The 23,307-nt window shown below is 33.4% G+C and overlaps 1 protein-coding gene across 6 annotated transcripts in view; it reads left to right on the forward strand.

Annotated features, from left to right (window-relative positions):
* The window catches only part of PRMT3 (protein arginine methyltransferase 3), a 132,970-nt gene that overhangs the window by 8,446 nt on the left and 101,217 nt on the right, over nt 1–23,307 (forward strand). For all 6 annotated transcript variants that reach the window (XR_004621147.1, XR_002142885.2, XM_034644656.1 and 3 more), the window contains 4 exons: nt 3,315–3,474; nt 4,810–4,954; nt 9,059–9,124; nt 17,123–17,244. Coding sequence is in view for 4 of the 6 variants with exons in the window: in XM_034644656.1 (XP_034500547.1) it covers nt 3,315–3,474; nt 4,810–4,954; nt 9,059–9,124; nt 17,123–17,244 (493 nt within the window). In the remaining 2 variants the exon portion in view is untranslated. The remainder of the gene's footprint in view (nt 1–3,314; nt 3,475–4,809; nt 4,955–9,058; nt 9,125–17,122; nt 17,245–23,307) is intronic.

The raw sequence follows: 23,307 nt of genomic DNA on the forward strand, positions 1-23,307 counted from the left end.
GAGAAAATGCTTGTGTCTGCTCTTTTGTACAAAAGAAATACAGGAAGGATGAGCTAGAAACTAAAGAGCGTAGCTACGTATGGGGTTTTGTGGGACAGAGATGGAGAGAAAGGCACAATGGGGTTTAGGTAACAGGAATAACGAGGGCGTAACGTTTCTCTGAGGGTCCCCGACTCTTAGGACTGTAGTATTATTTCTCATAGCCTTCATGTAATAAAAAACAACAACAACAACAAAGCAACCAGTGTGTGTGTGGGTAGTGGTGGTGCAAAATGGAATACAAACACTAACAAATGAACTTAAGTATTACAAAGGAATAATGTAACTGCTGAAGGGGGTGGGAAAGGAAAGAGCTGTTAGAGTAAAATCTTGACTGGATATTGTGCTGAGGCTCCAAGTAAAAAGACTACTTAAATGCTGTAATTTAGTCAGTAAAGGTGTTTCTCGCAGGGTATGAATTTAGCAATTCTGGGACTACTTTTTGTCTATAATAGCATGGACAAGTAAGTAAATATACTATGGTAATAAGAAGTAGGTTTCTCAACGTTGGAGAAGAAGCTTTCAGATAAGGAAGTGCAGAAGGTTGAAATGAGTCCTATGGTGATAGATTGGAATGAGAGGTATCAGTATAAATTCACGGTTTTTAATATACCTACAGATAGATACAGAAATATAGGTATGTGTTCATGTGTGGGTTAGTATATACGTATGTATTTCCTAGCTCTGTTGAGAGAGCTAGAAAAACCCCAGTAGCAATGAGCGTGCCTATTGCCCAGATTTTAACACCATCGTCCAGTAAAAGGAACCAAGGCTCTTTAGCGAAGTGATTGATTCCATGGATGGTGCAGGATGATACAAGATAAGTCTGGAGCAGCTTGTGCCACAAAGTGAGGAAGTACTTAAAAAGAAAAGGTGGGGGGAGGTGGGGACTTATACGGGAGCTAACCTGAAGTACTCTTCATGACCAAAGCTGGAGTAATTTGAGGAACACAGAAAGTGATAGTATTGGATTTTTGCCCATAGGATAGAATAATATCCATGGATCCATACTGACATAATCATCCAAATAAATAAATGGAGAAAGACCAGCTTGAACTTCAAGTAAAATTTTCATTAATAAATATAGAGGGGAAGAGAGAAATAGAAAATCACCATTAGGCGAACACCACAGTAATAACTGGCAGAAAAGATCCTTCAATGGATGCTGAGATTAGTGGGCAAAAATATAAGATGAAATAGGATTTGCATAGTTCAGAGTATCTCCCCGAGGAGTTTAAATACAAAGGAGATGTTAACTTTTCCAACAGACACTACCACAACTGACTGATCAAGGGTAACATCACCATTAATATGTCCTACTAACACCTTGGTAAAATGCACTCAGGGCACAACATCATTTTTCTGCTGTTCTTGCCAAAAATGTATAACTTTATTCCAATAGTGAAAAAACAGCAGACAAATCCAAGTTGACAGACCAACTACAAAATCAGTACTCCACAAAAGTGTCAGATACAGTTCCTGGGTACAGTATTCTAGAAACGGTTAGTTCAAGGTGCTGAATATTTTAGTTCTGATCTTTTATATGTTTTTGAATTTTTCTAATTTATCAGTTGTTGGTAGAGGTGTATTTACATTTCTATGACTGAAGAATTGTCCGTTTTTGCCTTTTAATTCTATCAGTTTTTGTTTTTTAGGTTTATACTCATTTATAATTGTTATGTCTTCTTGATAAATTGACCATCCTTTGTGGTAGTTCTCAGCTGCCAAAGTGAAGTATCCAGGTGGTTTGAACATCCCGAGACAGAGTGTAGATGTGGAAATTCATCTTCCTGAATATGGTTTAGGACTTGGAATTAGACTTTTGATAGTTATGGGTCTTAATGTTCACTGAATCCTTTCTCCTTTTCAACATTTAGCATTTGATATATATATATGATTACCTACATATTATTAGTGCTGAAAGTTTTTACTCCATCTTTTATTGCAACAAAAAGCAAAACAGAGAAACTTGCTAAAACAAATCAATTCCTTTGTTCCATTCTAATCTGTAACTTAAACTAACAAGTTGGCTTGTAAACAGTTTGAAGAAGTTTGAAAACGAGATACACAGAGTTGTAGTAAGAAGTAGAAAATACGGTGTACCATCCTTAGCATATTTTGTTGCTCTTGTTAATTTTTGATGAATTAAATAGTGAATGAATCTATAGTTTTTTTAGAACAGTGATTCGGTATTCTGTCAGGCTGATTAGAAATTAGTGGCATACTGTACTGCTTTTAGAAGTTCGACTTAGGCTCTAGTCTCTAAGTTATAATATTCTCATGTGTTTGTTAAGCTTAATTATTTTTTCTCAACTCTATTTAGAAGTGTCATAACTAAAAACTGAATAAGGAAAAAAAAAGCCATATTTCTGCTGGTGCTGTACTGAAGAGAAAATATATCTGCGTTGTTTTTATTGCTTTAAATTGATCTGAAAATTAATTGGACTGGTTAATAGACACTGGAATTTTGACTACAGTCACTAACTCCATATATTGACTTTTGTTTGCAGAGTTATTAGTTCTGCAGTGGGAGTTAATGAGTTTATACATAGTGAAATTAAAGTTAACTCAAGAATTTTTAATATTAAGAATTAAGATATTAATAATACCAGCAATATTAGTGCATAGATTGTACCACCCCTTACCTAGGATGAAAAAGTTATTGGATGTATAGAATTCTTTATGTACACACTGTCCTTAGTGAGTATCTAAATGTAATACCTGTTACTCTATAGATAAAGACCCAGAGTCTGAGAAGGGACCTTGTGTAGTGGCGAGAATATGAGCTAGGAGGGCAGGCATGAGTTTGTGTCTTAGTTTTTTCATTCAATAGCCAAATGACTTTGGGCTAGTCACTTAATTTCTCTGAATTTTATGTTTCCCATGCCTTAAAATAGGAATAAATATTTATAACTTAGGTTTGTTTTGAGGAAGAAACAAGATGTGATGTGTATTTGAAAGAAACCTGGTGATCAATGTGTATTAGGGCTTTTTCCTTCCACTTTTTTGTTTCTTGCAGAGTTGGTTCAGGATAAGTAATGCTTTAATATATGGTTAGTTTGGCCACCTAATGAAAAACTTAGACTAACAGCATGCTCTTTAAATTTAAATGGAAACAGTTTGGATATTAAAGATTTATTTAATTAGAAGTACTTTTACAAATATTTCTCAGTTGGCTGCATAATAGGCACTTAGTATGTATTTATTAATAGCATGTTTATATTTGCCTCATTGTCAGAAGATGGCCTGATAATAATGTCCATTTATCTCTTTAGATGTAGAAGATCTTTACGAACCAGCGCCAGTCCCGTTCTCATACCCCAGCGGGCTCAGTGAAAACACGTCTGTCGTTGAAAAATTGAAGCATATGGAAGCCAGGGCACTGTCTGCTGAAGCTGCATTAGCTAGAGCACGTGAGGATCTGCAAAGAATGAAGTAATTTATCAATCTTACAGAAAAGTAGTTATTTAGATCCCAAAAGTAATACCACTAATAATAAGGTGGAATATAGTAAAACATTTCATGTACTGGAAAGCACAATGTAGGTATTTAATTTTAAATTTATTTTAAGTTACTTAATGATATGCAACATTTTTATGTGTTATAGATATAGTTGATTAACCTAAAATTTTGTGGTTTTACCTGTTCTCACATACTTCTTTAAAATTACTTTTGTACTAATGGTTATTGTTCTGGGAGTGTTGTCCTCTTGAGTGCTTTTGTTCCTTGATATTGCCTTCCTTTGAATCACTCTGTATCTAATAGATTTCTCCATTTGCTTTTTTTCTCCTAGGCTTTTAGAGGGGAGTAATTAATATTTTTTAGTTTTGGGTACAGTACAGTGTTGAAATTTTTGTTTTTAAAGAATCAAAGTATAATTATGTAGTATTTAATTAGAAAACCAGATACATAGGATGGTTTTCTCCAGTGAGTAAATTAGCCTTCTCCTGGCTTAGTACTTCACAGAATTTAATGTGCATATGAATCACCTGGGAATTTGTTAAACTGTACGTTCTGATTCAGAGGTCTGAACTAGGGCCTGAGATTATGCATTTCTACCAAGCATAGCTTTAGCAGTTGGATTTATAAGTTGGTTGTCATTCCCTTAGTACCCATTTGATGGTTTGCCAGAATCTCTAGCAGGGAACATAGTATAGCTGATTGTGGTTCCCTTTCCCTGTTTTTGAGATTTTATGCTGGTTAATCTAGTAACAAACAACTTGACTATCTGCCTCTTTGCATTTCTCCCTCATGCATGCATTATAGATTCTTAATATGTTGTGATCAGAGAGGGAATTGGGCTTTAGAGCCACGGTGGGTGGTGGTGGTGTATGTAAATAATTCTCAGTTTGGGTCAACTTTCTGTGCATATAACCCTTCCATGAAATTACATGGTTTCAAAGAGTATTAATAGTGTTGAAATATACCACATTGATTCAGCTGCTAAAATAAGATTTTAGAACAATAGAAATAATAAAGTTGAATAAAGATAATGTGCTTTTATTCAGTTCAGAGATACAAACAGCTATAATCTTCAGTTGGCAGTGTTTCTATGGTTTGCAGAAGGAATGTTTACATCTGGGTTTGAATATGCTGTTCCTTAAGATCCAGCAGGGGGAGCCTTCAGTTGCTAAGGTAAAATGTTGAGTTAGAAGGCTCATCACACTGCATACCCCACTCCCTCCCCTTTCCTCTCCCTCAACCTCTAGCCTTTCCTTTTTTCATGGTCCAATAAACCTGTCTCAAGGGTGTATTTCAAATTGATTACAGACAATTTGCTCAGGATTTTGTGATGAACGCAGATGTCAGAACCTGCTCGTCATCTACTACTGCCATTGCAGACCTCCAGGAAGACGAGGATGGTGTTTATTTCAGCTCATACGGGCATTATGGGATACATGAAGAAATGCTGAAGGTTAGAAAAGAGCAAAAATGCACCAAATCCATACTAAAGGAAAAACAGAATAAAACAAGTTCTTAATATATATATGCTGTAGGAGAACTGGGGTTTTTGGGGGGTGTTTTAGAACGGCTTTTTAAATCTTTGGTGCTTAATCGCGCGTCTTGGTTGAAAAGACTACAGGAGCATCACAGTCACTGTAAATTCTATTTAAGATCATTACTAATTTTTATCATGAAATCTTTATTTTTGCTTAAAATAGAACATTGGGAAAAAACTGCTGTTTTTCGTCTTCTCAAGAGCAAATATTAATTAGGAACAAATAAATTATATGTTTGCTTTTTAATGTACAAAGGGGATCATTAATTTTAGTGTTTTAAATAGCAATATTGACTTCGGTTTGGGCAAATAATTTTTTGGTACAAAGTTTAATTATAAATAATTCTCACAGTTCTCATGGCATAACTTTTTTACATTTGAAATCATCAATATGTAGAATTTCCTAAATTGGTCAAATCAGGGTTTTAAATTTGGTTGGTTTCAATTTTTATAATGATAATGTCCATATAAAATATAAGTAGATTTCTAGTTATACTTAGTTAATTATACATTTGATTATGTTATTATAGATTGTAAAATAGTAAGATGTAATTTTTTAATTCAGTAGAACTAAAGATATCTATAGTAGAACAAGTGTGGGAATGTAAAAAATTTATTGAAAAGGTTAGATGTTCATCTCTGAATTTTAGATGCCACTACCTTTTCTTAAAACCAGCCAACAAAAAATACATTCCTAAATTCCTTTCTCACAAGATTGTTTTATTTTGGAAAGCCCTGAGACTGTGTTCCCCTGACACAGATGCATTTAAAAGAACTAGGGATACTTAATAACATGGATGTATTTTGTTGAGTCAGGTTTGCCAGATCACAGAGCGGAGGTCTGCTGATTAATAGTAATTGTAATTACTTGTGGTCTTTTAAAGCAATGTCATGTCATTTCTCTACTAATGACACGTCACGGTTATGCTTTTTGTTGTCACTTGGGTAATGGCATAGCATTATAAATAACGGTTATCTTATAAGTGATAAATTATTTTAAGTTCAGAGTGAGTTTGTTTAAAAGAAATTGACTTACTCTGTTTTCTTTGTTAAAATTAATTTTATTGTGTCTAGAATTTTTTTTTTTTAAGGAGTTCACTTAAGCCCATGTTTGTCATTTTAAATCACCCCATTAATTTAAATGCCATGAACCTTTAGTGCCTTTGGTATGGAAATTGTGTGGGTTTTCAGACAGATGAAGGTTACTGAGACTCCAAGTAGGTAGTACATAAAAGTATCCTAGGTATAAACAGCAGGGAAATCCAGTTTGACTACTTATTTCTAAATGTCTGTCCTGGACATTTGTAGCTGTATATCCATAATTAGAAGATCTTCACACTTGATGGTATATCTTTAAGTCCTTTTGATGTACATACAGTTTTAAGAAGTTCCAGCTTGAAGTTTCCAGTGCTACCTTTTCCCTTTTAGAGAATCATTTAAGAATCCCTATTAATAAAATTTTCCATGCCTCACTCCCCGTTAGCTGTTACACAATGTAGTTACCTCTCCTTGGGAATAACTTGATTAAGTGTTCATAGGAAATAAGGATATATTCCATGCAAAAAGAACTATTTATCCAATTTATATTTTGCTATCTTACATACTGCGGGTGAGTAGGAAATGTTCCATATATCAACCAATATTCTGTTTCTTATCAAAACAATTCTTAGCTCACATTATCTGTTTAAGGTTGGGCTACTACCAGAATCTCACTTGATTTTTATAAATAATTTAAAATTGAGAAACCATGGATAGGATTTATTTTTATGCTTAGAATTGGCCTTGCTTTTATAAGAAGAGTATTTGGATTTTTAGTTGCTTAGTCTCAGATATTTCAGTGACACTATTTTGGCATGTGTTGTGATTATAATTATAAATAAAGGTACTTTGTGATCTTACTTTCTGGAGTTCAGATGAAGATAACATTTTTGAATTTCAGAGATATAGTTGATGGAAGGATGGATTACATGAACTTTCAGAATCCTTTGCCACTTTATCTTTCTGAAGTACCAGTCATTGTTGACTAATGTTGTAAATCTGAGATGCATCACTCTCTTTTTTTCAAAGAAAAATATTGTTTATCCTGGTGAACATTTATCACAGATCATAATACCATTAGATAATTTTTCTTTACTGCATTCTTCTCATTGTATCCCCAGCTAACTCATGCATTCCTTCCACCTTCATGAGCCTGTACATTTAAAACATACTGTTATTTATATACGTAAAATTTGTGGTATGTACTTTTCTGTAGTCTCATTCTTAAATTTTTTTAAATATTTGTAGGAATAATTCCATGGCGTTACTAGTCTTAAAAAATTACATTGCTTCTTAGTATTGGAGGTCTGATTTTATCTTCTTTTGTGTTTTAATAGGCTGGTGAAAAAGATAATTTTTAAAATTTCTATTACCTTATTTTGTATTGAAGTGTTAGTGTTTTTCTTAGAATACATTTTTAGAACTAGTTATGAGTGTTAGTCTTTTATTTGCTTGCATTTTCACGTTTAGTGAGTTTTCTTTCAAAACTTGAGTTATAAAATTGAAGCTCTGCTCTGTCCAAGACACTCTGTTTGGTATACTTGGATTTTATTGCACCAGGGTGAGCATGTGAATGAAAGCAGATGGATCTGTAAAAAGAGCCGGGATGAAGGACTGTAGTTGAGAGAGCAGTGGTGCATGGATTTAGGACAGGCGTTGCGTTGCTCGTGATCAAGTTGGAACAGTGGTGAGGCAGTGTGATTGGCGAGAGCTTTCCAAGTGACTGCCTCCTAGACTGATATTCACCCAGCAAAAATCACTGGTTGTAGTATGAGTATAAAAATGACAGATGTATGGAATGGTATATATTTTTTAAAAGACTTTTGAAATTGATTAGTTTATATGTGTAAATTTATTTAAGCATTTGATTCTTTTAGTAGTTCTTAAAATAATTTCGGGGAAAGGTTTAATAAACCTGATTTAAAATTTTGTTTATAAAGCAATTAGAAATAATTCCATCAGAAAACATGGAATTAGTTCTGCAATTCCCCATTTTTTTATATCCTGTAATTAAGTAAAACAACTTGGCTTTTAATTTAAGACCTTTATAAGGGTTTGGTTTTTTTTGTTTTTGTTTTTTGTTTTGGCCTAAAATTGTTTTTTGAAGAGTATGGATTGCATAAGTTTTGATAACATAGGATTTGCTGTAACATTTCTTTTTACCTAGTATAAAACCCAAAACTAGAATTCCTAATCTATTTTTATTGTGCTCATTTTATTTACTTGGCAGCAGAGGCCCTTACTGCTGAACTTGCAGTCTGTATATATCTCAACTGAAGTAATTTAAAAGGGAATTGGCTTTATTCATGAACTAAAATAAATGTTCGCGTTCAGTGCCTGTCTCAGTCACAGGTCATGTGAGACTCCACAGAGTGTAGAAGTCTCAAGTATGAGCTGCAGGGCTCAAATGATTTACCTTTGGGATTATAGGCATTTAAGCATCATTTCCTACTACAGACATTTCTAGAAACAAAACAGGATTATAAATCAGATAGGTGCTGATCGTGACTTTCTTAGAAAAACCATACTCATGTGCCTTCATTTTTTATATGTAACCGTAACTTTTACATTCATATCTTTTGGTTATTTTTCTCCCATATTTTAACATAGGGTTTTAACATTTAACAGTAGACTCCCTTTGCTACAGGTTGTCAGGCTCTAGATTCCAGGCCCTGTTTGAAGGACTAAAACATCATGTTCTGCTTCTGTTAGCTTTAATTATCAGTTGAAGTCTTGAAATGATAACACGTCAAGACAAAAATGTGTACGTCTCTAAGAACTTAGACCTTATCTGACTTTCATTAATTTTCTTTGTGTGTTGTTGGCATTTCTATTTTTTATTGTTTTCTTTTAGGACAAAAAAACTAAGCTTAGCTTTCCAAGCAAACTATCAGTATGTGATAAAATAACAAATATCTTCCTAGAAATTTTCATATTTTTAGTTTATCCTATAAACAGAATGTTTTTCTCTCTCCACTCTAGGACAAAGTACGAACAGAAAGTTACCGAGATTTTATATACCAAAATCCACATATCTTCAAAGACAAGGTGAGTAGCATAGGCTACAGAATTGTACATTTCATGCGAATCTTGGGCAGTAGAAGTCCTCTCTTGTGTCTCATTGTGCTAGCAATTGATTTAGTGTACTCTGGCTTTATTTCGTGGAAGACTTCTATGATGCTTCTCTGTGGTGCAGAATTCTGATAGCAGAAATGTTGATTGGTGCTGTCATTCAGGGTACAGATTTTTTTAAGTTGAAATTCATTAATTACAGTGACATGGTTTAGTTAAACTTTGCTTATCCAAATTATTTTGCTTAAACCATATTACTGATTTACTGTGATTCCTGCGAATTTCAAATATATCAGATAAGCCCTGTACCAAAGCATACTTTTAGTGATTAATGTGTGTTAATTAGTTAAAAATTAATTTTAAGAAGTTATTATTAATAAGTAGGGTCAAATATTGTAAGGTAGAACTTAGGTGCTTTCTTTTAAGACCTCATTTACCCCTTTATGAGACGCTTTGTATTTTATAGTTAGTCTTAATACCATTTCAGGTTATTTCAAAGATGAAATTTCACACTCTTTGTGTGTGTGTGTGTGTATGTGTGTGTTTGAAATTTGTGTCATTTGTCTTTCCTCCCTTATGAATTGTTTCATTTTTTCTTCTTCACGTCCTTCTTCCCTCACTTTCTGTGTTGGCATGTTTACCTAAAAGTTCAGATTTTCTGTTTGTTCTTTCTTGTTGGAAATTAGTCCACTAATTTAGTCAAAAATATTATCATTTCTGCCACATATATACCTTTGTTTGGGAATTTTTCCCCACCCTTTCCACTTCAGAAACATAGATATTGATGGCATATCAGGTTTTTATAACTCCCCTTTCACTTTCATTTTAAAAGATACTTTTCCAAGGTTATTTCATAAACTTTACATGATATTGCAGCAGTGACTAACAATCTTTATATTTTGAAAAACTTCTTTTCCTGATTTGTGTATTGTTTGGAATATAGTACAGATTGGCTTTTCATTTTCCATATCTGTTTCCCAAGAGCTGTGTTTCACATGTGACTTAGCTGAATTAGACAGTTGAAATTTATATGGTAATCTGATATCTTCACCAAGCATTACCTAACATGAAAGGTTTATGATAGTATGTGTTTCTTTGTGTTTACTGATCCCCTGTGTAGACAAATAGGTGATTTCATTTTTAAAATCTTAGTTTTTATCAGTTCTTTGTACTTAGCTTTTTTGTGTGCTTTTTATATGTTATTACAGCAGAGACTAAGAATTTTTTTATAGTTGGTGTTTATATCCAAGTGCTGGAACAATTTATTTAATATGTCTAAAAAACCACTTTGTTTCCCATGAAGCAAATATGTTACTATTAAAAATTTTGCTTTATATTTATAGTTAGACTGTGCCCAGATTTTTTTTTTTTTTTCATTAATATGTTGTAGAGAAATTAAGCATGTACTGGTCTGGGCATCATTAGTCCTGCCTGGCTTCTCAGGAACCAGATATATAATAATTTTAGACAAGTGGGTGGATCTCTTTGGGCCTCATCTGTAAAATGAAATCATTTTAACCCCATAAAAAATTGTATGATTTTTTTTAAATTGCAAAAGCACTGTTTTTGAGCCATCTTTTCATAATACTTTTTGATACAAATACTCTTTAAGAATTTAAGTCAAAGTTAGAAGTATCTTTTCTAGTATGCTTCTGAATAGACTCTTGTTTTATGATACTTAAGAATATACTGAAAAGGCATAAATATTTGTAATTAGAAGATTAATCATTGAGAAATTAAGTAATTCTGAGTATTTCTACATGCATGGAATGCATCTTAGTAGATCCATAGACATACACAGTCACTTTCTGCTTCTAGTTTTTTATTTGTAATGGTATTGTAGAAATGTTATGTATATATGTTATACATTCTCAGACAAAATACATGCCCATGGAAAATATATAATGTTTCAGTTATTTTGTGTTTTACTTACTGCTCTTACTGAAGACACTAAATCTGCCAAAGTCAGAAAACAGCTTATTAATAATTTGGGAGTATTTTTCCTTAGCAGTTTCTCTAAAATGCTTTCATTTAAGTTAATCAATGTATAATTAGTTTGCTTGGCATTTATGGCTTCTTAAAAATATACTGCAATGTAAAATATTATACCTGCCAATTATTAATTCCTTAAAATACTTTCAAGGTTTAATTTCTGTAATAAACAATATTAAATAATCTAGAGCTTTCATATTTTTAAATGATTTGGGATACTTTATTATACTGTGGCTACAGATTTAGAAAATTTAGAAAATATACTATCATATATTTAAGTATCATTTGATTATTTATATATTGCTTTCAAACATGTGTGTCATTGTCACTGTATAATATACCTATAAGTGTGCAGGGCAAGTATTTATCTCCTTTTGTACATGGAGATATTTGAGACCAGTGGGTTAACTGACTTGCCTTAAAACAGGCAACTAAAACAAAAACAAACCTGAGGGTTTTTACTCTTATTTTAGTGCCCTTAACCCTATGCCACTGCACTTGAAACACCATTATTTTAAAATAGAATGAATAATTAGGGCGGGATGCATTAGTTATATTTTAATTGACATTTTTCATATTTAGGTCATATGATTTTAGTGTGCCATGACAGAATATGTTCATAAAATTATTTAAATCTAATTATTTTTTAAATGTATGAAATAACTTGTTTTCCTAAGTTTTATTACCATTGTTTTTGTTTGCTTTTATCTCCATTAGGTAGACAAATTTTTATACAATACTAGCTTTATATCATATTATGTAGTGCATAGTAGATTTATTTTTCAAAAACATGTTTATAATTAAAAATGTGTTTCTTCCTTCCTTCTCTTCCTCCATCCCTCCTTTCTTGCCTTCTTTCCTTTATTCCTTTCTTAATATTGTTTGAATTCACAAACCTCCTGTGGAGGCCATATGGTTTCTCAGATTTAATTTAACTTTGGGTGGCATTTAATCGTGTTATCACTCACTCATAATTAATTTCTATTTGTAGTCCATTGAAGAAATTCACAGTTAGGTGCCTTCACTATGCTTTTGATTATTATCTACAGTTAAATTGATTCACCTTTTTTCTTTACCTTTTTTTTTTTTTTTTTTTTTTTTTANAAAGGAATCCAATTCCTTCATCATTTTATAGAATAATGTTAGTTTATTCTGTCATCATCTTTACCTTCCTTTGATTCTATCAAGTTTTAAGTTTTAGTTTATTACCTAATTTTGAGCTAGGTGTAATAAATAATTAATATATAATTAAAAATAGTTTTTAAATACAGCCTTAGAAGCAGATTGGCCTATGTTTGCATGCTTGCTTTACAAATTACCAGCTTTATGATCCTGGTCCCGTTCCCTTCCCTCTCTGAAGCTCTCTCACGTTCCTCATTTGCAAAATGAAGTTTAAGTAAGACTTTATATATGTACATAAATTATGTGTGTGTGTATAGTGTTACAAAAGAACACATACTTTAATTGGGGTATATGATATATATCGTTCTGTATTTAGCTTTCTTCATTCAGCAACTTTTCTTAGAGATGATTCCTTATTAATATTCTTTTAATGGCTCATACGTCCAATGTAAGAATGTCCATAAGTTTTAATTTTTAATACTAGAAACAATTCATATAAAAATATAAAATATTTAAATTTGTTTTTAATATATGTGAGAGTATAATAATAAGATAAATTCCTAGCAGTGGACTTCCTGGGTCAAAAAAGGTTATTTATACCTTCGATGGTATAAATAGTGCTGCTAGCCTGTCTTCCCATAAACACTATGTGATTGTTGATATTCCCAGTCACCATTGCCAAATACTATGGTATCAAACTTCTAAATTCCACACTGACTTTTTATGTTTAATTTTTAAATTTTGCAAATATCTTAGTTTCTGGAAACTTATCCCTTAGATCGTGTTATATATTTTTCCATTTTTATTTTATGTCACATAATATTTCAAACAAATGTACTATAAGCATGTATGCTATTATGGTATTTTCTTGCTGTTATGGTTAATACATTTTATTTGTAACTTTAAGAAAATGTTTTAATTTCATTTGCAATAACGTAAGTTTCCACCTTAAAATCCTTAACTTTTTTGTATGTTAAAGTAGTTATGTTAAAACGTGCTGACTCAGACAGGGCACATGTGCAGGAAACAGATTCACCCTATGAAAGCATCTGGGCCTTGTCCTTCTTGGAGGAGGACAGGATAGGAGACACAGAGTAGTAACCTTTTGACAACTTTATTTCTTCAATAAAAATCAGGCTGTTTAGATTTTCTCTCTTTTGGCGTCAGTTCTAGTAAATTATGTTTTCAAGATATAATGGAATGAAGCACTCCACTCTTAACAGTAAACAATACAGAAGATAAAACACATACAGACAAACTTAAATAGTGTGCAGGGCTTGTATGAAAAAAACTTTTTTAAAATCTGAAGAACATGATAGATGATTTAAACAAATTGAAAGGCTGTGTTCTTGAGTAGCAAAACTCAAATTGTCCATTTTCCCTAAATTAACTTAGAATTTTAGCTCAATCCCCATAAAAATACTAAGACTTTTTTTTTAAACCTAGGTAAGTTTATTCTTTTGTTCTTACGAAAAAAGAAATACACAAAATTTCCCAGAAACACTGTGAAAAAAATTTTGCAGTGAGGGTGGACCAGCCTTACTAGATGCTAAATTATTCTGTAAAGCTTCTGTAATTAGAATAGTTACTGGCACATGATTATATAAACTAATAGGGCAGAATAAAAATCCGAAATATATACAGAAATTTTACTTAATGCTCAAGGTCCCTGTCTGAGTCCATTCGGGTTGCTGTAACAAAAATACCATGAACTTAGTGGCTTGTAAACAACAGAAATCTATTTGTTACAGTTATAGGGGCTGGGAAGTCCAAGATCATTGCACTAATTCCAGTGAAGCCCTGTTTTGTGGTTCATAGAAATGCCTTCTTCCTCCAGAGAGGAATCTGTCTGGGGCCTCTTTTGTAAGGGTAATAATTCCATTCATGAGGGTTTTGCCCTTATGATCTAATTACCTCCCAAAGATCCTCATTTCTAATACCATCACTTTTGGTTAGGATTTCAACATATAAATTTTGGAGGGACACAAATATTCAGATCACAGGAATCAGATATCAAATTAGTAGGGGAAACACAATGTTTAATAGCATGTTGGAACAGTTGGTTAGCCATCTGAACAGAAGTAAAGTTGAAACCATACTTCTTAGTATATACTATGATGAAAACAAACTATATTAATGAAACCATAAATATACTAGAAGGAAATATATGAGGATGAAATAGGGAAGAAGATGGGGAGGGTCAGTCTAATTATGATCAAAATCCAGAAGGAAACCATAATTTCAACATAACAAAAGTCACTGTAAGGTGAATCAAAAGACAAAAGTATATGCTGAGAGAAACATTCCAAGTTATAGAGGTCTAAGCTCCTCAACTTATAAATAACTGTTATTTGACCAGATTTGATAAGAAAATTTTGATTAGAAATTTGATAAGGAAAAAAACCTAACAACTGGAAAAATAGAGAAAGGATATAAATAGATAGTTTACTAAAAAAGAACTACAGATGGCTCTGCAACATAAGGAATGATGCTAAACCTCATGATAATGGAAATGCATGTTTTAACTAGACCAATATAGCATTATTTTGTACTTGCAAGATTGGCAAAAAGCCAAAAGTTTGATTGTATGTTCCATAGGCTAGTCTCACCTGTAAGGACATCAGCACTTAAACATTGCTGGTTGAATTGTCCTACTGAAGATAATTTACTTGATTATGTCTACCACGATTACAAATATGTATATTCTCTCTGACACAGTGTTTTCACTTCTAGGAATATATTCTATAGATTTACTCATGTGTGAATTGGGTTGGGTATAAGGTTATTTATAGCTTTGATTATCATAGTAAAATTTCAGAAACTGCCTAAATGTCCATCAGTAGAGAACTAGATGAGTAGATTATATGGAATCCTATACAACTGTATGAGAGAAAGAAGTTCTGTGAATTGATACGGAAAGATCTCTACGTTACATTGTTAAGTACAAAAAGCAGCATGTGGCGAGGGCAGTGGGTATGCTTCCATTTGTGTAAGAAGGGGAAGAAAAATGTATTGCATTATATTTGCATGAGAGTCTCTTGAAGGATAAATAAGTAGTATAGTTTTTGATGCTTAAGCTGTGTGACTGTATTACCTAGTTGAAGAATAAAATAGTTCTTGAACAATTTAATAAATTCTTAATTCTAGTTCTGTTTTTCTTACAGTAGCTTCCCATTACTCAGAATAAAATCCAAAAGTCCTATGTGATATGGCCCCTTCTTAACCCCTGACCTTACCTCCAGGCAACCTTTTCTCACCCAGCTTAGCCACGTTGGTCTTGTTTTGCCCGGTATTTTGTGCCTTACCTTTAATATCTTCCATGGCCAGAAGACACTCCTCCAGATCCCTGCATGGCATGCTCCTTTATTGGCCTTCAGTTCTGTGCTTACTTGTGTTACAAACATATTCACAGACCTATTTAAAATTCTGAAAAGATGTATCCCCTCTTCCCTGCTCTAACCTCTACTCTGGTGCTTAATTTTTGTTTATAACACTACTACCTGACATTATTTTATATTTGTTTATTCATTGGTCTTCTCCACAAGATGGTAAGCTTCACGAAGACAGGGCCTTGGTCTTGTTTGTGGCCATATCCCATCACTGTGATCAATGCCAGCTCTTAAGTGCACGAATATTTATGGGAGAATACTGAAATCATTTCATATTTTGGGGTAAATACATAGGATTTAGACCATCAGTAATGAAAGACTTAAGGCACTACAGTTTTCAGTAAGTTCATAGGATAGGGGACCTCTGAGTACTTTGCTTAATGTGTGTCCTCAGTAATTTGTTTTTCTCTTTTACTGACGAGCAGGTTTCACTATACTATACTGGAAATAACATGCAATTCTTGATTTAGAAATAATTGCTTTTTACCTGTCCCCAGTATCATCATAAAGTTTGATTCTTATTACTTTCACCAATGGTAATGAGTATCATTTTTATTTATCTTTATTTTTTAAAGATTTTATTTATTTATTTGAGAGAGACAGTGAGAGAGAGCACAAGCGGAGGGAGTGGGGGAGGGAGAAGCAGGCTCCCTGATGAGCAGGGAGAAGCAGGCTCCCTGATGAGCAGGGAGCCTGATTCGGGGCTTGATCCCAGGACCCTTGGATCATGACCTGAGCTGAAGGCAGACACTTAACCAACTGAGCCACCCAGGTGCCCCGAGTATCATTTTTAAAACTTATATTTTGAAGTTCTGAATTCTAGAAGCCAATTTATTTTTATTGGATCTATTGTTTAAATGAGTTGAATATTTAATTTCGGGAATGGAGGGGATATGACAATATACTACATCTAGAATTCCTTTATAAACATGTTTTTAGTTGTATAGGATCATGCTGTCCTGCTTAATTTCTGCCTTTTAAACTTGAGAAAGTTTATTTCTGCTAAAATTTAGAATTACTAAGCCTAAATAAGAGCATACATACAGTAGGGAAATTAAAAACAGAATACTTCCCTATTAAGTCTATAGAAACTGTTTATTTCATATAAAACATCTCTTAATTTACGTTGTTGCTTCTGATTGTAGCAGAATATGGCCAAATATGCTATTGAGAATGTAAAACAACTGGGGTGCCTGGCTGGCTTACTCAGTAGAGCACAAGACTCTTGATCTTGGGGTCATGAGTTCAAGCCCCATGTTGGGCATAGAACTTATGTACCCCTCCCAGAAAAAGGAATTTAAAACAACCCATTGTAATGATATCTTCAGTTTCTTCTAATAGAAATTACTACCAGTTGATCTGTAAAATTTTAAAATTTCGTGGTCTGTTCCTTGCCAGTAATGTCATAATATATGAATAGAACTTAAAATACTAGACCTTCTCGATAACATCTGTTTTTTTATTACACCAGGTAGTTTTGGATGTTGGTTGTGGAACTGGAATTCTCTCTATGTTTGCAGCTAAAGCTGGGGCAAAGAAGGTTCTTGGAGTTGATCAGTCTGAAATACTTTACCAGGCAATGGATATCATAAGGTAGATGTATTTTAAGGCTTGATTTAAGATTATTTTTAAATATGATGATTAACAGGTCTTCTTGTCTTTAATAGCTGTCTAACACAGTCAAGACATGTGTCTTTTAGTAAAAATTCATTCCAGAATAATAAGATTTTAGGTTAGATTGAGCTAGGCCTGTTTGAGCTATGAACAATCTTTTCATAGTTCTCACTGATGAGAATTATTTTTATATAATTTCCTGTCTTTCCATTTATGGCTATAAATATGCTAATTATAATAATACAAAATTAGAAATCATTGACATATAGGGTAATATTGTTAGAGCACTCAACACAACTGAATATTTATTTCAGTAATATTTCCGTTAGCAAAGAGCAGACTAAAGACTAAGGATTTTTTTTTTTACAACACTAACCTTTGTGCCTCCTTCAAATTAAAATAATTCCAAAATGACTACAAACAAAGCAGAGTGGATTTAGTTTATCCCCTAGAACTTAATTTTATTCTCTAAAAATGTCTCCTCTCTTTGAGGAATTAAGTTAGGTTAATGGATCAAGGATTGACTTTACAATTGGCCTATGTCATGGTAAGAAGGCCTTTATTTGAACTATAGCTTATAGAACTAGATTTCTTTAGCTGTGTACTTAACAAAGTACCTTGTACTTGGAACTTAGAAGTAACTTTCAGAGTAAATAACTAATAGGGGCTTCTCAGCAGTTCCCTCCCCCTGGGCTCCTCCCTGTTTTATTGAGATATAATTGACACGTAACATTGTATAAGTTTAAGATACACGATGTATTGGTTCCATACATTTGTGTATTGTAAAAGGACTACCCATAGCATTAGCTAACACCCCCATTGCATCAAGTAATTACCATTTCTTTTTGTGTTGAAAACATTTAAGATCTTTCTTAGCAACTTTCAAGTATATAAATACAATATTATTAATTGTAATCACCCGCATACATTAAATCCCCACCAACAGTTCTTAAAATGGTCCTCTCATTGATACTTACGTTCTGTTCTTAAAATTGATTAATATTAATACCTTCTTATTAGTATTAAATTTAAATAAAATTATGTCAGGTGTTTAAACTTTTTAAATATTATTGCATAATGTAGAAGTGTAGTGTTGTGATTCAGAGTACAAGGTTTGAGTCAGGATTGGTTCGAATCCTCATTCCCACTAACCAGTTATTTGAACTTCAATTAAATTATATCTAACCTCTTTGACACCTGCTGTTTCACTGTCAAAATAAAAATAATAATACCTCATATGATTATGAGCAGGGTAAGTTATAAGATATACATATAAATCTCTTTGGCATATTGTTTGGCACATAATAGGTATTCAGAAGTTAGCTACTATTATTATTAACAAGTACCAAATTAATGTTAATAAAAAAACTACATTGATCTTGCTTAGATTTCTCATAGTTCTGAGTTTGTGGTTATTATTTTCATACTGGAGAAAATGGCATATGTGTTGCATGTGTGTATATAGGCAACTCCGTAATCTAGTAGTCTTTCCTAGTTCTTAGGATACCAGTAAGGACATCATCATCATTTTTGGGTTTCCATAAAGAACACCCTCACTTACTTGTGCATTGCCATCCAAACAAATATGAGAACCAGTGTTTTAAAGAAGAGATTGTTTTAGAAGAATTATCAAAAATTTATTGTTGATAGGAAGATTATGGTAAGATATTTCTATTTGAAGCTCTAATCTTATAAAAGACCATGTACATTTACATGTTAATTTTCATTTTTGGTTTCTACAAAGTGAGACTAGATGTGCTCTCATTTTAGTTCCTTTATGGAAGAAAAGGAAAAGGATAGTGATAACACTCATTTTATTTTGTATTGTTTTGTTTTGTTTCATTTTATTTCACATAGAATTCCTAGTGACTTTTTAGACATATATTTATGCAATGATTATATTCACATTCATTGTAAATAAAATTTAGTGCTACAGTGTATGGAACTTTTGCATAAGGGCATTTATTGAAAATGCCTTAGCACTTGGTTTTAGGTACTTCATTTTAATAATAAAAATTGCTAACATTAATTTAGTACTCTATTGAATCTCCTTTGAGGTACATATAATTACAGTATATGATTATCGTTAAGAAATCGTGGCAGAGATTAAGTAAATCTCCTTGTTTGTAGTGGAGCCAGATTTAGATCCCAGGCAGCCTGACTCCATAGTTGATCCTCACAGCTAATTTACTGTGCCGTATCTACATTTAACTACTTACAGGGCATGTGTTCATTATATTCAATAGTTTGTTTTACTTAGAACTGACAGAGTTTGAAAAATCAGACCTTTTTGCTTTAGATAAATTTTGTTTTGGATAAGCCAATATTATACTGTTTCTTCAGAGATATTGTCCTTTGCCTATTTTATATTGTGAAAAAAATAGTTATTTCCATAGTGTCTATAAGCATTTCTCCCTTGTCTTCCATTTACAAATTTGAAACTTAACACTGTTGGGTAAAAGAACTTCTGTTCTTCTATTTGTGAATGTCTGTCTAAAAGGATATGCAGGGAGGCGCCTGGTTGGCTCAGCGGTTAAGCATCTGCCTTCAGCTCAGGTCATGATCCCAGGGTTCTGGGATCGAGCCCCGCATTGGGCTCCCTGCTCGGTGGGAAGCGTGCTTCTCTCTCTCTCACACTTCCCTTGCTTTTGTTCCCTCTCTCACTTTCTCTCTCTGTCAAATAAATAAATAAAATCTTTTAAAAAAAGGGGGGAGATATGCAGGAAACAGTTTACTGTTAATATTCCCACAATTTACTGGTTCATTGTTCTACCAGTTCAGGAAGCAATATAGCATATTTCTTTCAGCATCGGGAATCCACATGACTTGATTTCTGGTTTCGGCTTTTTGATTAATTAGGTATATAATAATGGATAAATTACTTTAATCTCTGGTTTCTTCCTTTATAAAATGAGGTTGATGATGGTAACTCTCTCATAAGATTGTTATAAGGATTGAATCCATTTATGGTCCTTTACAAAGTGGCTGGCATGGAGCTGCTTACTAAATTTTAGCAGTAATTGTAATATTATTAATTAGTAGTAATAGTGGTATGTTTAGCTTGGCACCAGTGTCTCAAATGATATTTTATATTTTGTTGGTTAGTTTTCTAAAATAATCATTTATTGTAGCTATCCCCCCAAAATATGATGACTCCCTTTCTGCATTTTTTTTCCATTGTTCACAGTCTACTCTCTCATGCCATTAAACTTCAAGCTTTGGCCAGTTTTATTCTGTACTCACTCTCTTCCCTTGAAATCTACTCCCAAGTACTCTTTTTTTGTTGTTTTTTTGTTGTTGTTGTTTTGTTTTTGTTTTTTTAGAGAGGGAGCTCACATTATGTGTTCATGGAGGGGAGGGAGGTTGAGAAAGATAGAAGGAGAGTTAGAGAGAATCTCAAGCAGACTGTGTGCCAAGCACAGAGCCTGACCTGGGACTGGATCTCATGATCCTGGGATCATGACCTGAGCCAAAGCCAAGAGTCAGACACTCAGCTGACTGAGCCACCCAGATGCCCCCTCTCGACTTCTCTTATACTTGTCTATTACTGTATATTGGAGCTTTCTAGAATTACCAGTGAAAACAACTCTTCCTATTTGCAGGCTGTGAGTTGTCTTTGCTCTTCTGAGGCTGTTTTGTCAGAGATCTGTATGCAGCAGAAAACTCTGTAAGCTTACATCTGTTTAAAAAAAAAAAAAAAAGCACTTTAAATTCTAAGAGGGCCACTTAAAATGCATTTTTCATTACTTTTAAATATATTTAGTTTACAGTCCTTGAATTATGTTCAAAATATGATAAAATAATTTGTATCCCTTTATTTAAAAAAGAGATCTATTATTTCTAAAGAAATGAGTTTAGAATGGAGTAGATACTGATTTTAATGTATACTGACGTGTATTAGGGTTTATATATAATATATATCATATATATATATTTGGGCTTAAGAAGAAGGTTAGGCTTGCAGTTTTGAGTTTGCAGACTTGAATAAAGTAGAATATAGGTTTTCAAAGATGTTATATTAGCAAGGGCAAATAGAGCTCAAAGTGAAATACAGAAGGAATGAAAGATTGTTTCTTATTCCTGCTATCATACTCTCAACTCTGCAGTGAATGATCATTTTAGAAACATAAACTTACCTAAGGATAGCAAAGCTATTGAATTTGCCAGACAGTTGTATACTGTGTTCACCCTCAGGAAGCAGGAGTAGCTTCTGGTAATATTTTTACGGTTATTCGGGCTGCCTTTGGCTTCTCATTGACTCAGCCATGGACTAGCTCATTATTCAGACTCTGCATATCATTGCAGAGGAGCTTTCATGAGAAGGTTGAACCATCATACAGCTACAGTGCAGTACTTCTCATCTCACTATGACATCAAAGATGCAATCTTTTATACTGCCTGTATCTAGAATACTGTTAGAAATGAAACATTAATAAAAGCCTAGAGAATATTTGATCTGTTGTCATGTTTATGTAAGTGTCCTCTAGATTCTAGGACAGGAGCTATATTTTCTTAATCTTTTTATTCTGAACACCTAGCAAAGTGTCTGATTCAGGGCAGATGCTTAGTAAAGGTCTTTGAGAAGAATGAACTTAACATAATGATTTTAAAGATAGTGGTGACCCCTGTATCAGATTTGGAACATGATCACAAAATATACCAGGATAAATTCTTGAAGTAAAGGTATTCCTTCATATTTCGCTTCTAAATTTAATAGAAATAACATAGAAGAGTGAATTAAAGCTGCAGAGAATTTTGAACTGCTGATGAGGCTAAAATGGTGAAAACATATTTGCTGCTCAAAAACCATAGAATTCTAATGAAGGTAATGAAGGTGATCAAAGCACTGTACAAGAATATTAAATTCATTTCTTCTCCCACCCCTCCAAAGCCTTAATTTCCTGTCCACTCAGTGATCCTGTTTTGAAGGTCTCATGACTACCCACCAGTCCAGTGGTTCACTGGGAAAACTCCTAAAACTCAATATAAAGTTGTATTCACAGTTAAGATTTATTATAGCAAAAGACGTAGTTCAGAGACAGCAAGAAGAAGGTATCCATCAGTAAAGAGGTCATGTAGAGGCTCTCAAGTAATCCTTTCTTTGCAAGACTCACACAGATGTACTTTTCTCTCTAGCTGCAGACCTCAGAGACACATGTAAGATGTCTCTACCCAAGGAAGTTTGCTTGAGTCTTAGAGTCCATAGTTCTCAAAGAGAGCTGGTCATACATGCGCCTGCTCTGTGACCCCCCCATGGTGTAAATGCGTGTCAGACACCAGGTGCACATCAGGAATATTCATGTTTACTTTGAACATGCTGTCATCCTGGTTTATCTTGATCCATGGCTTGGGGCATATAGAATATCATCATTACCCAATAACTATGTGAATATTCAGGAGTTTCATTAGAGTTTGCTCAAGAATTATTGCCATGGTTACAGAAATAAGACCTGAGAGAATAGAACTGCATCAGTGCTTTTCTCATGCGTAAAAATTGAAAACCTAGGATTCATACTTGACCTTTGCTTCTTTTTTACCAACATTCCTGTTGGAGAGAATTCTGTTAGTTGAGAAATCCTTAATGTTTCTCACATCCATCCCTTGTCTATCATTGACGTGTCTTGAATCCATGTCTTAGTTCACATTCTTACATTTCTCACCTGAACTCATAGAGCTGCGTGTAACCGCCTCGGTTATTTGTGCTTTGCCTCTGCCTCCCAGCAGCTGTCATCCGTTCTCTCCAGGGCAGCCACACTGTTTTCCTTGCTCAATTCTCCTCCCCTCTAAAAAAAGAAGGGGGAAAAGGACGTGTTTTGTATTGGGAGGACATAAGAGATGATAAAGAAGAAACTAAAGATTACCTGTGATCCTACTACTAGAGATCACTATCAGCGTTTTGTAAGGCTTTTTCAAGCTTTAGGTCAGGAGATGAAATACACAGAAATGTATGTTTTTCCAGAATTTCAGCTCCTCAAGGTTAGACAAGGATTTTTCTCTCTCTTTTTTTTTTTTTTTCTACCAGGAAGGGTAATGTGACACATA

Source organism: Ailuropoda melanoleuca, chromosome 16, assembly GCF_002007445.2.
Source record: "Ailuropoda melanoleuca isolate Jingjing chromosome 16, ASM200744v2, whole genome shotgun sequence".
In the NCBI taxonomy this organism is placed as follows: domain Eukaryota; kingdom Metazoa; phylum Chordata; class Mammalia; order Carnivora; family Ursidae; genus Ailuropoda; species Ailuropoda melanoleuca.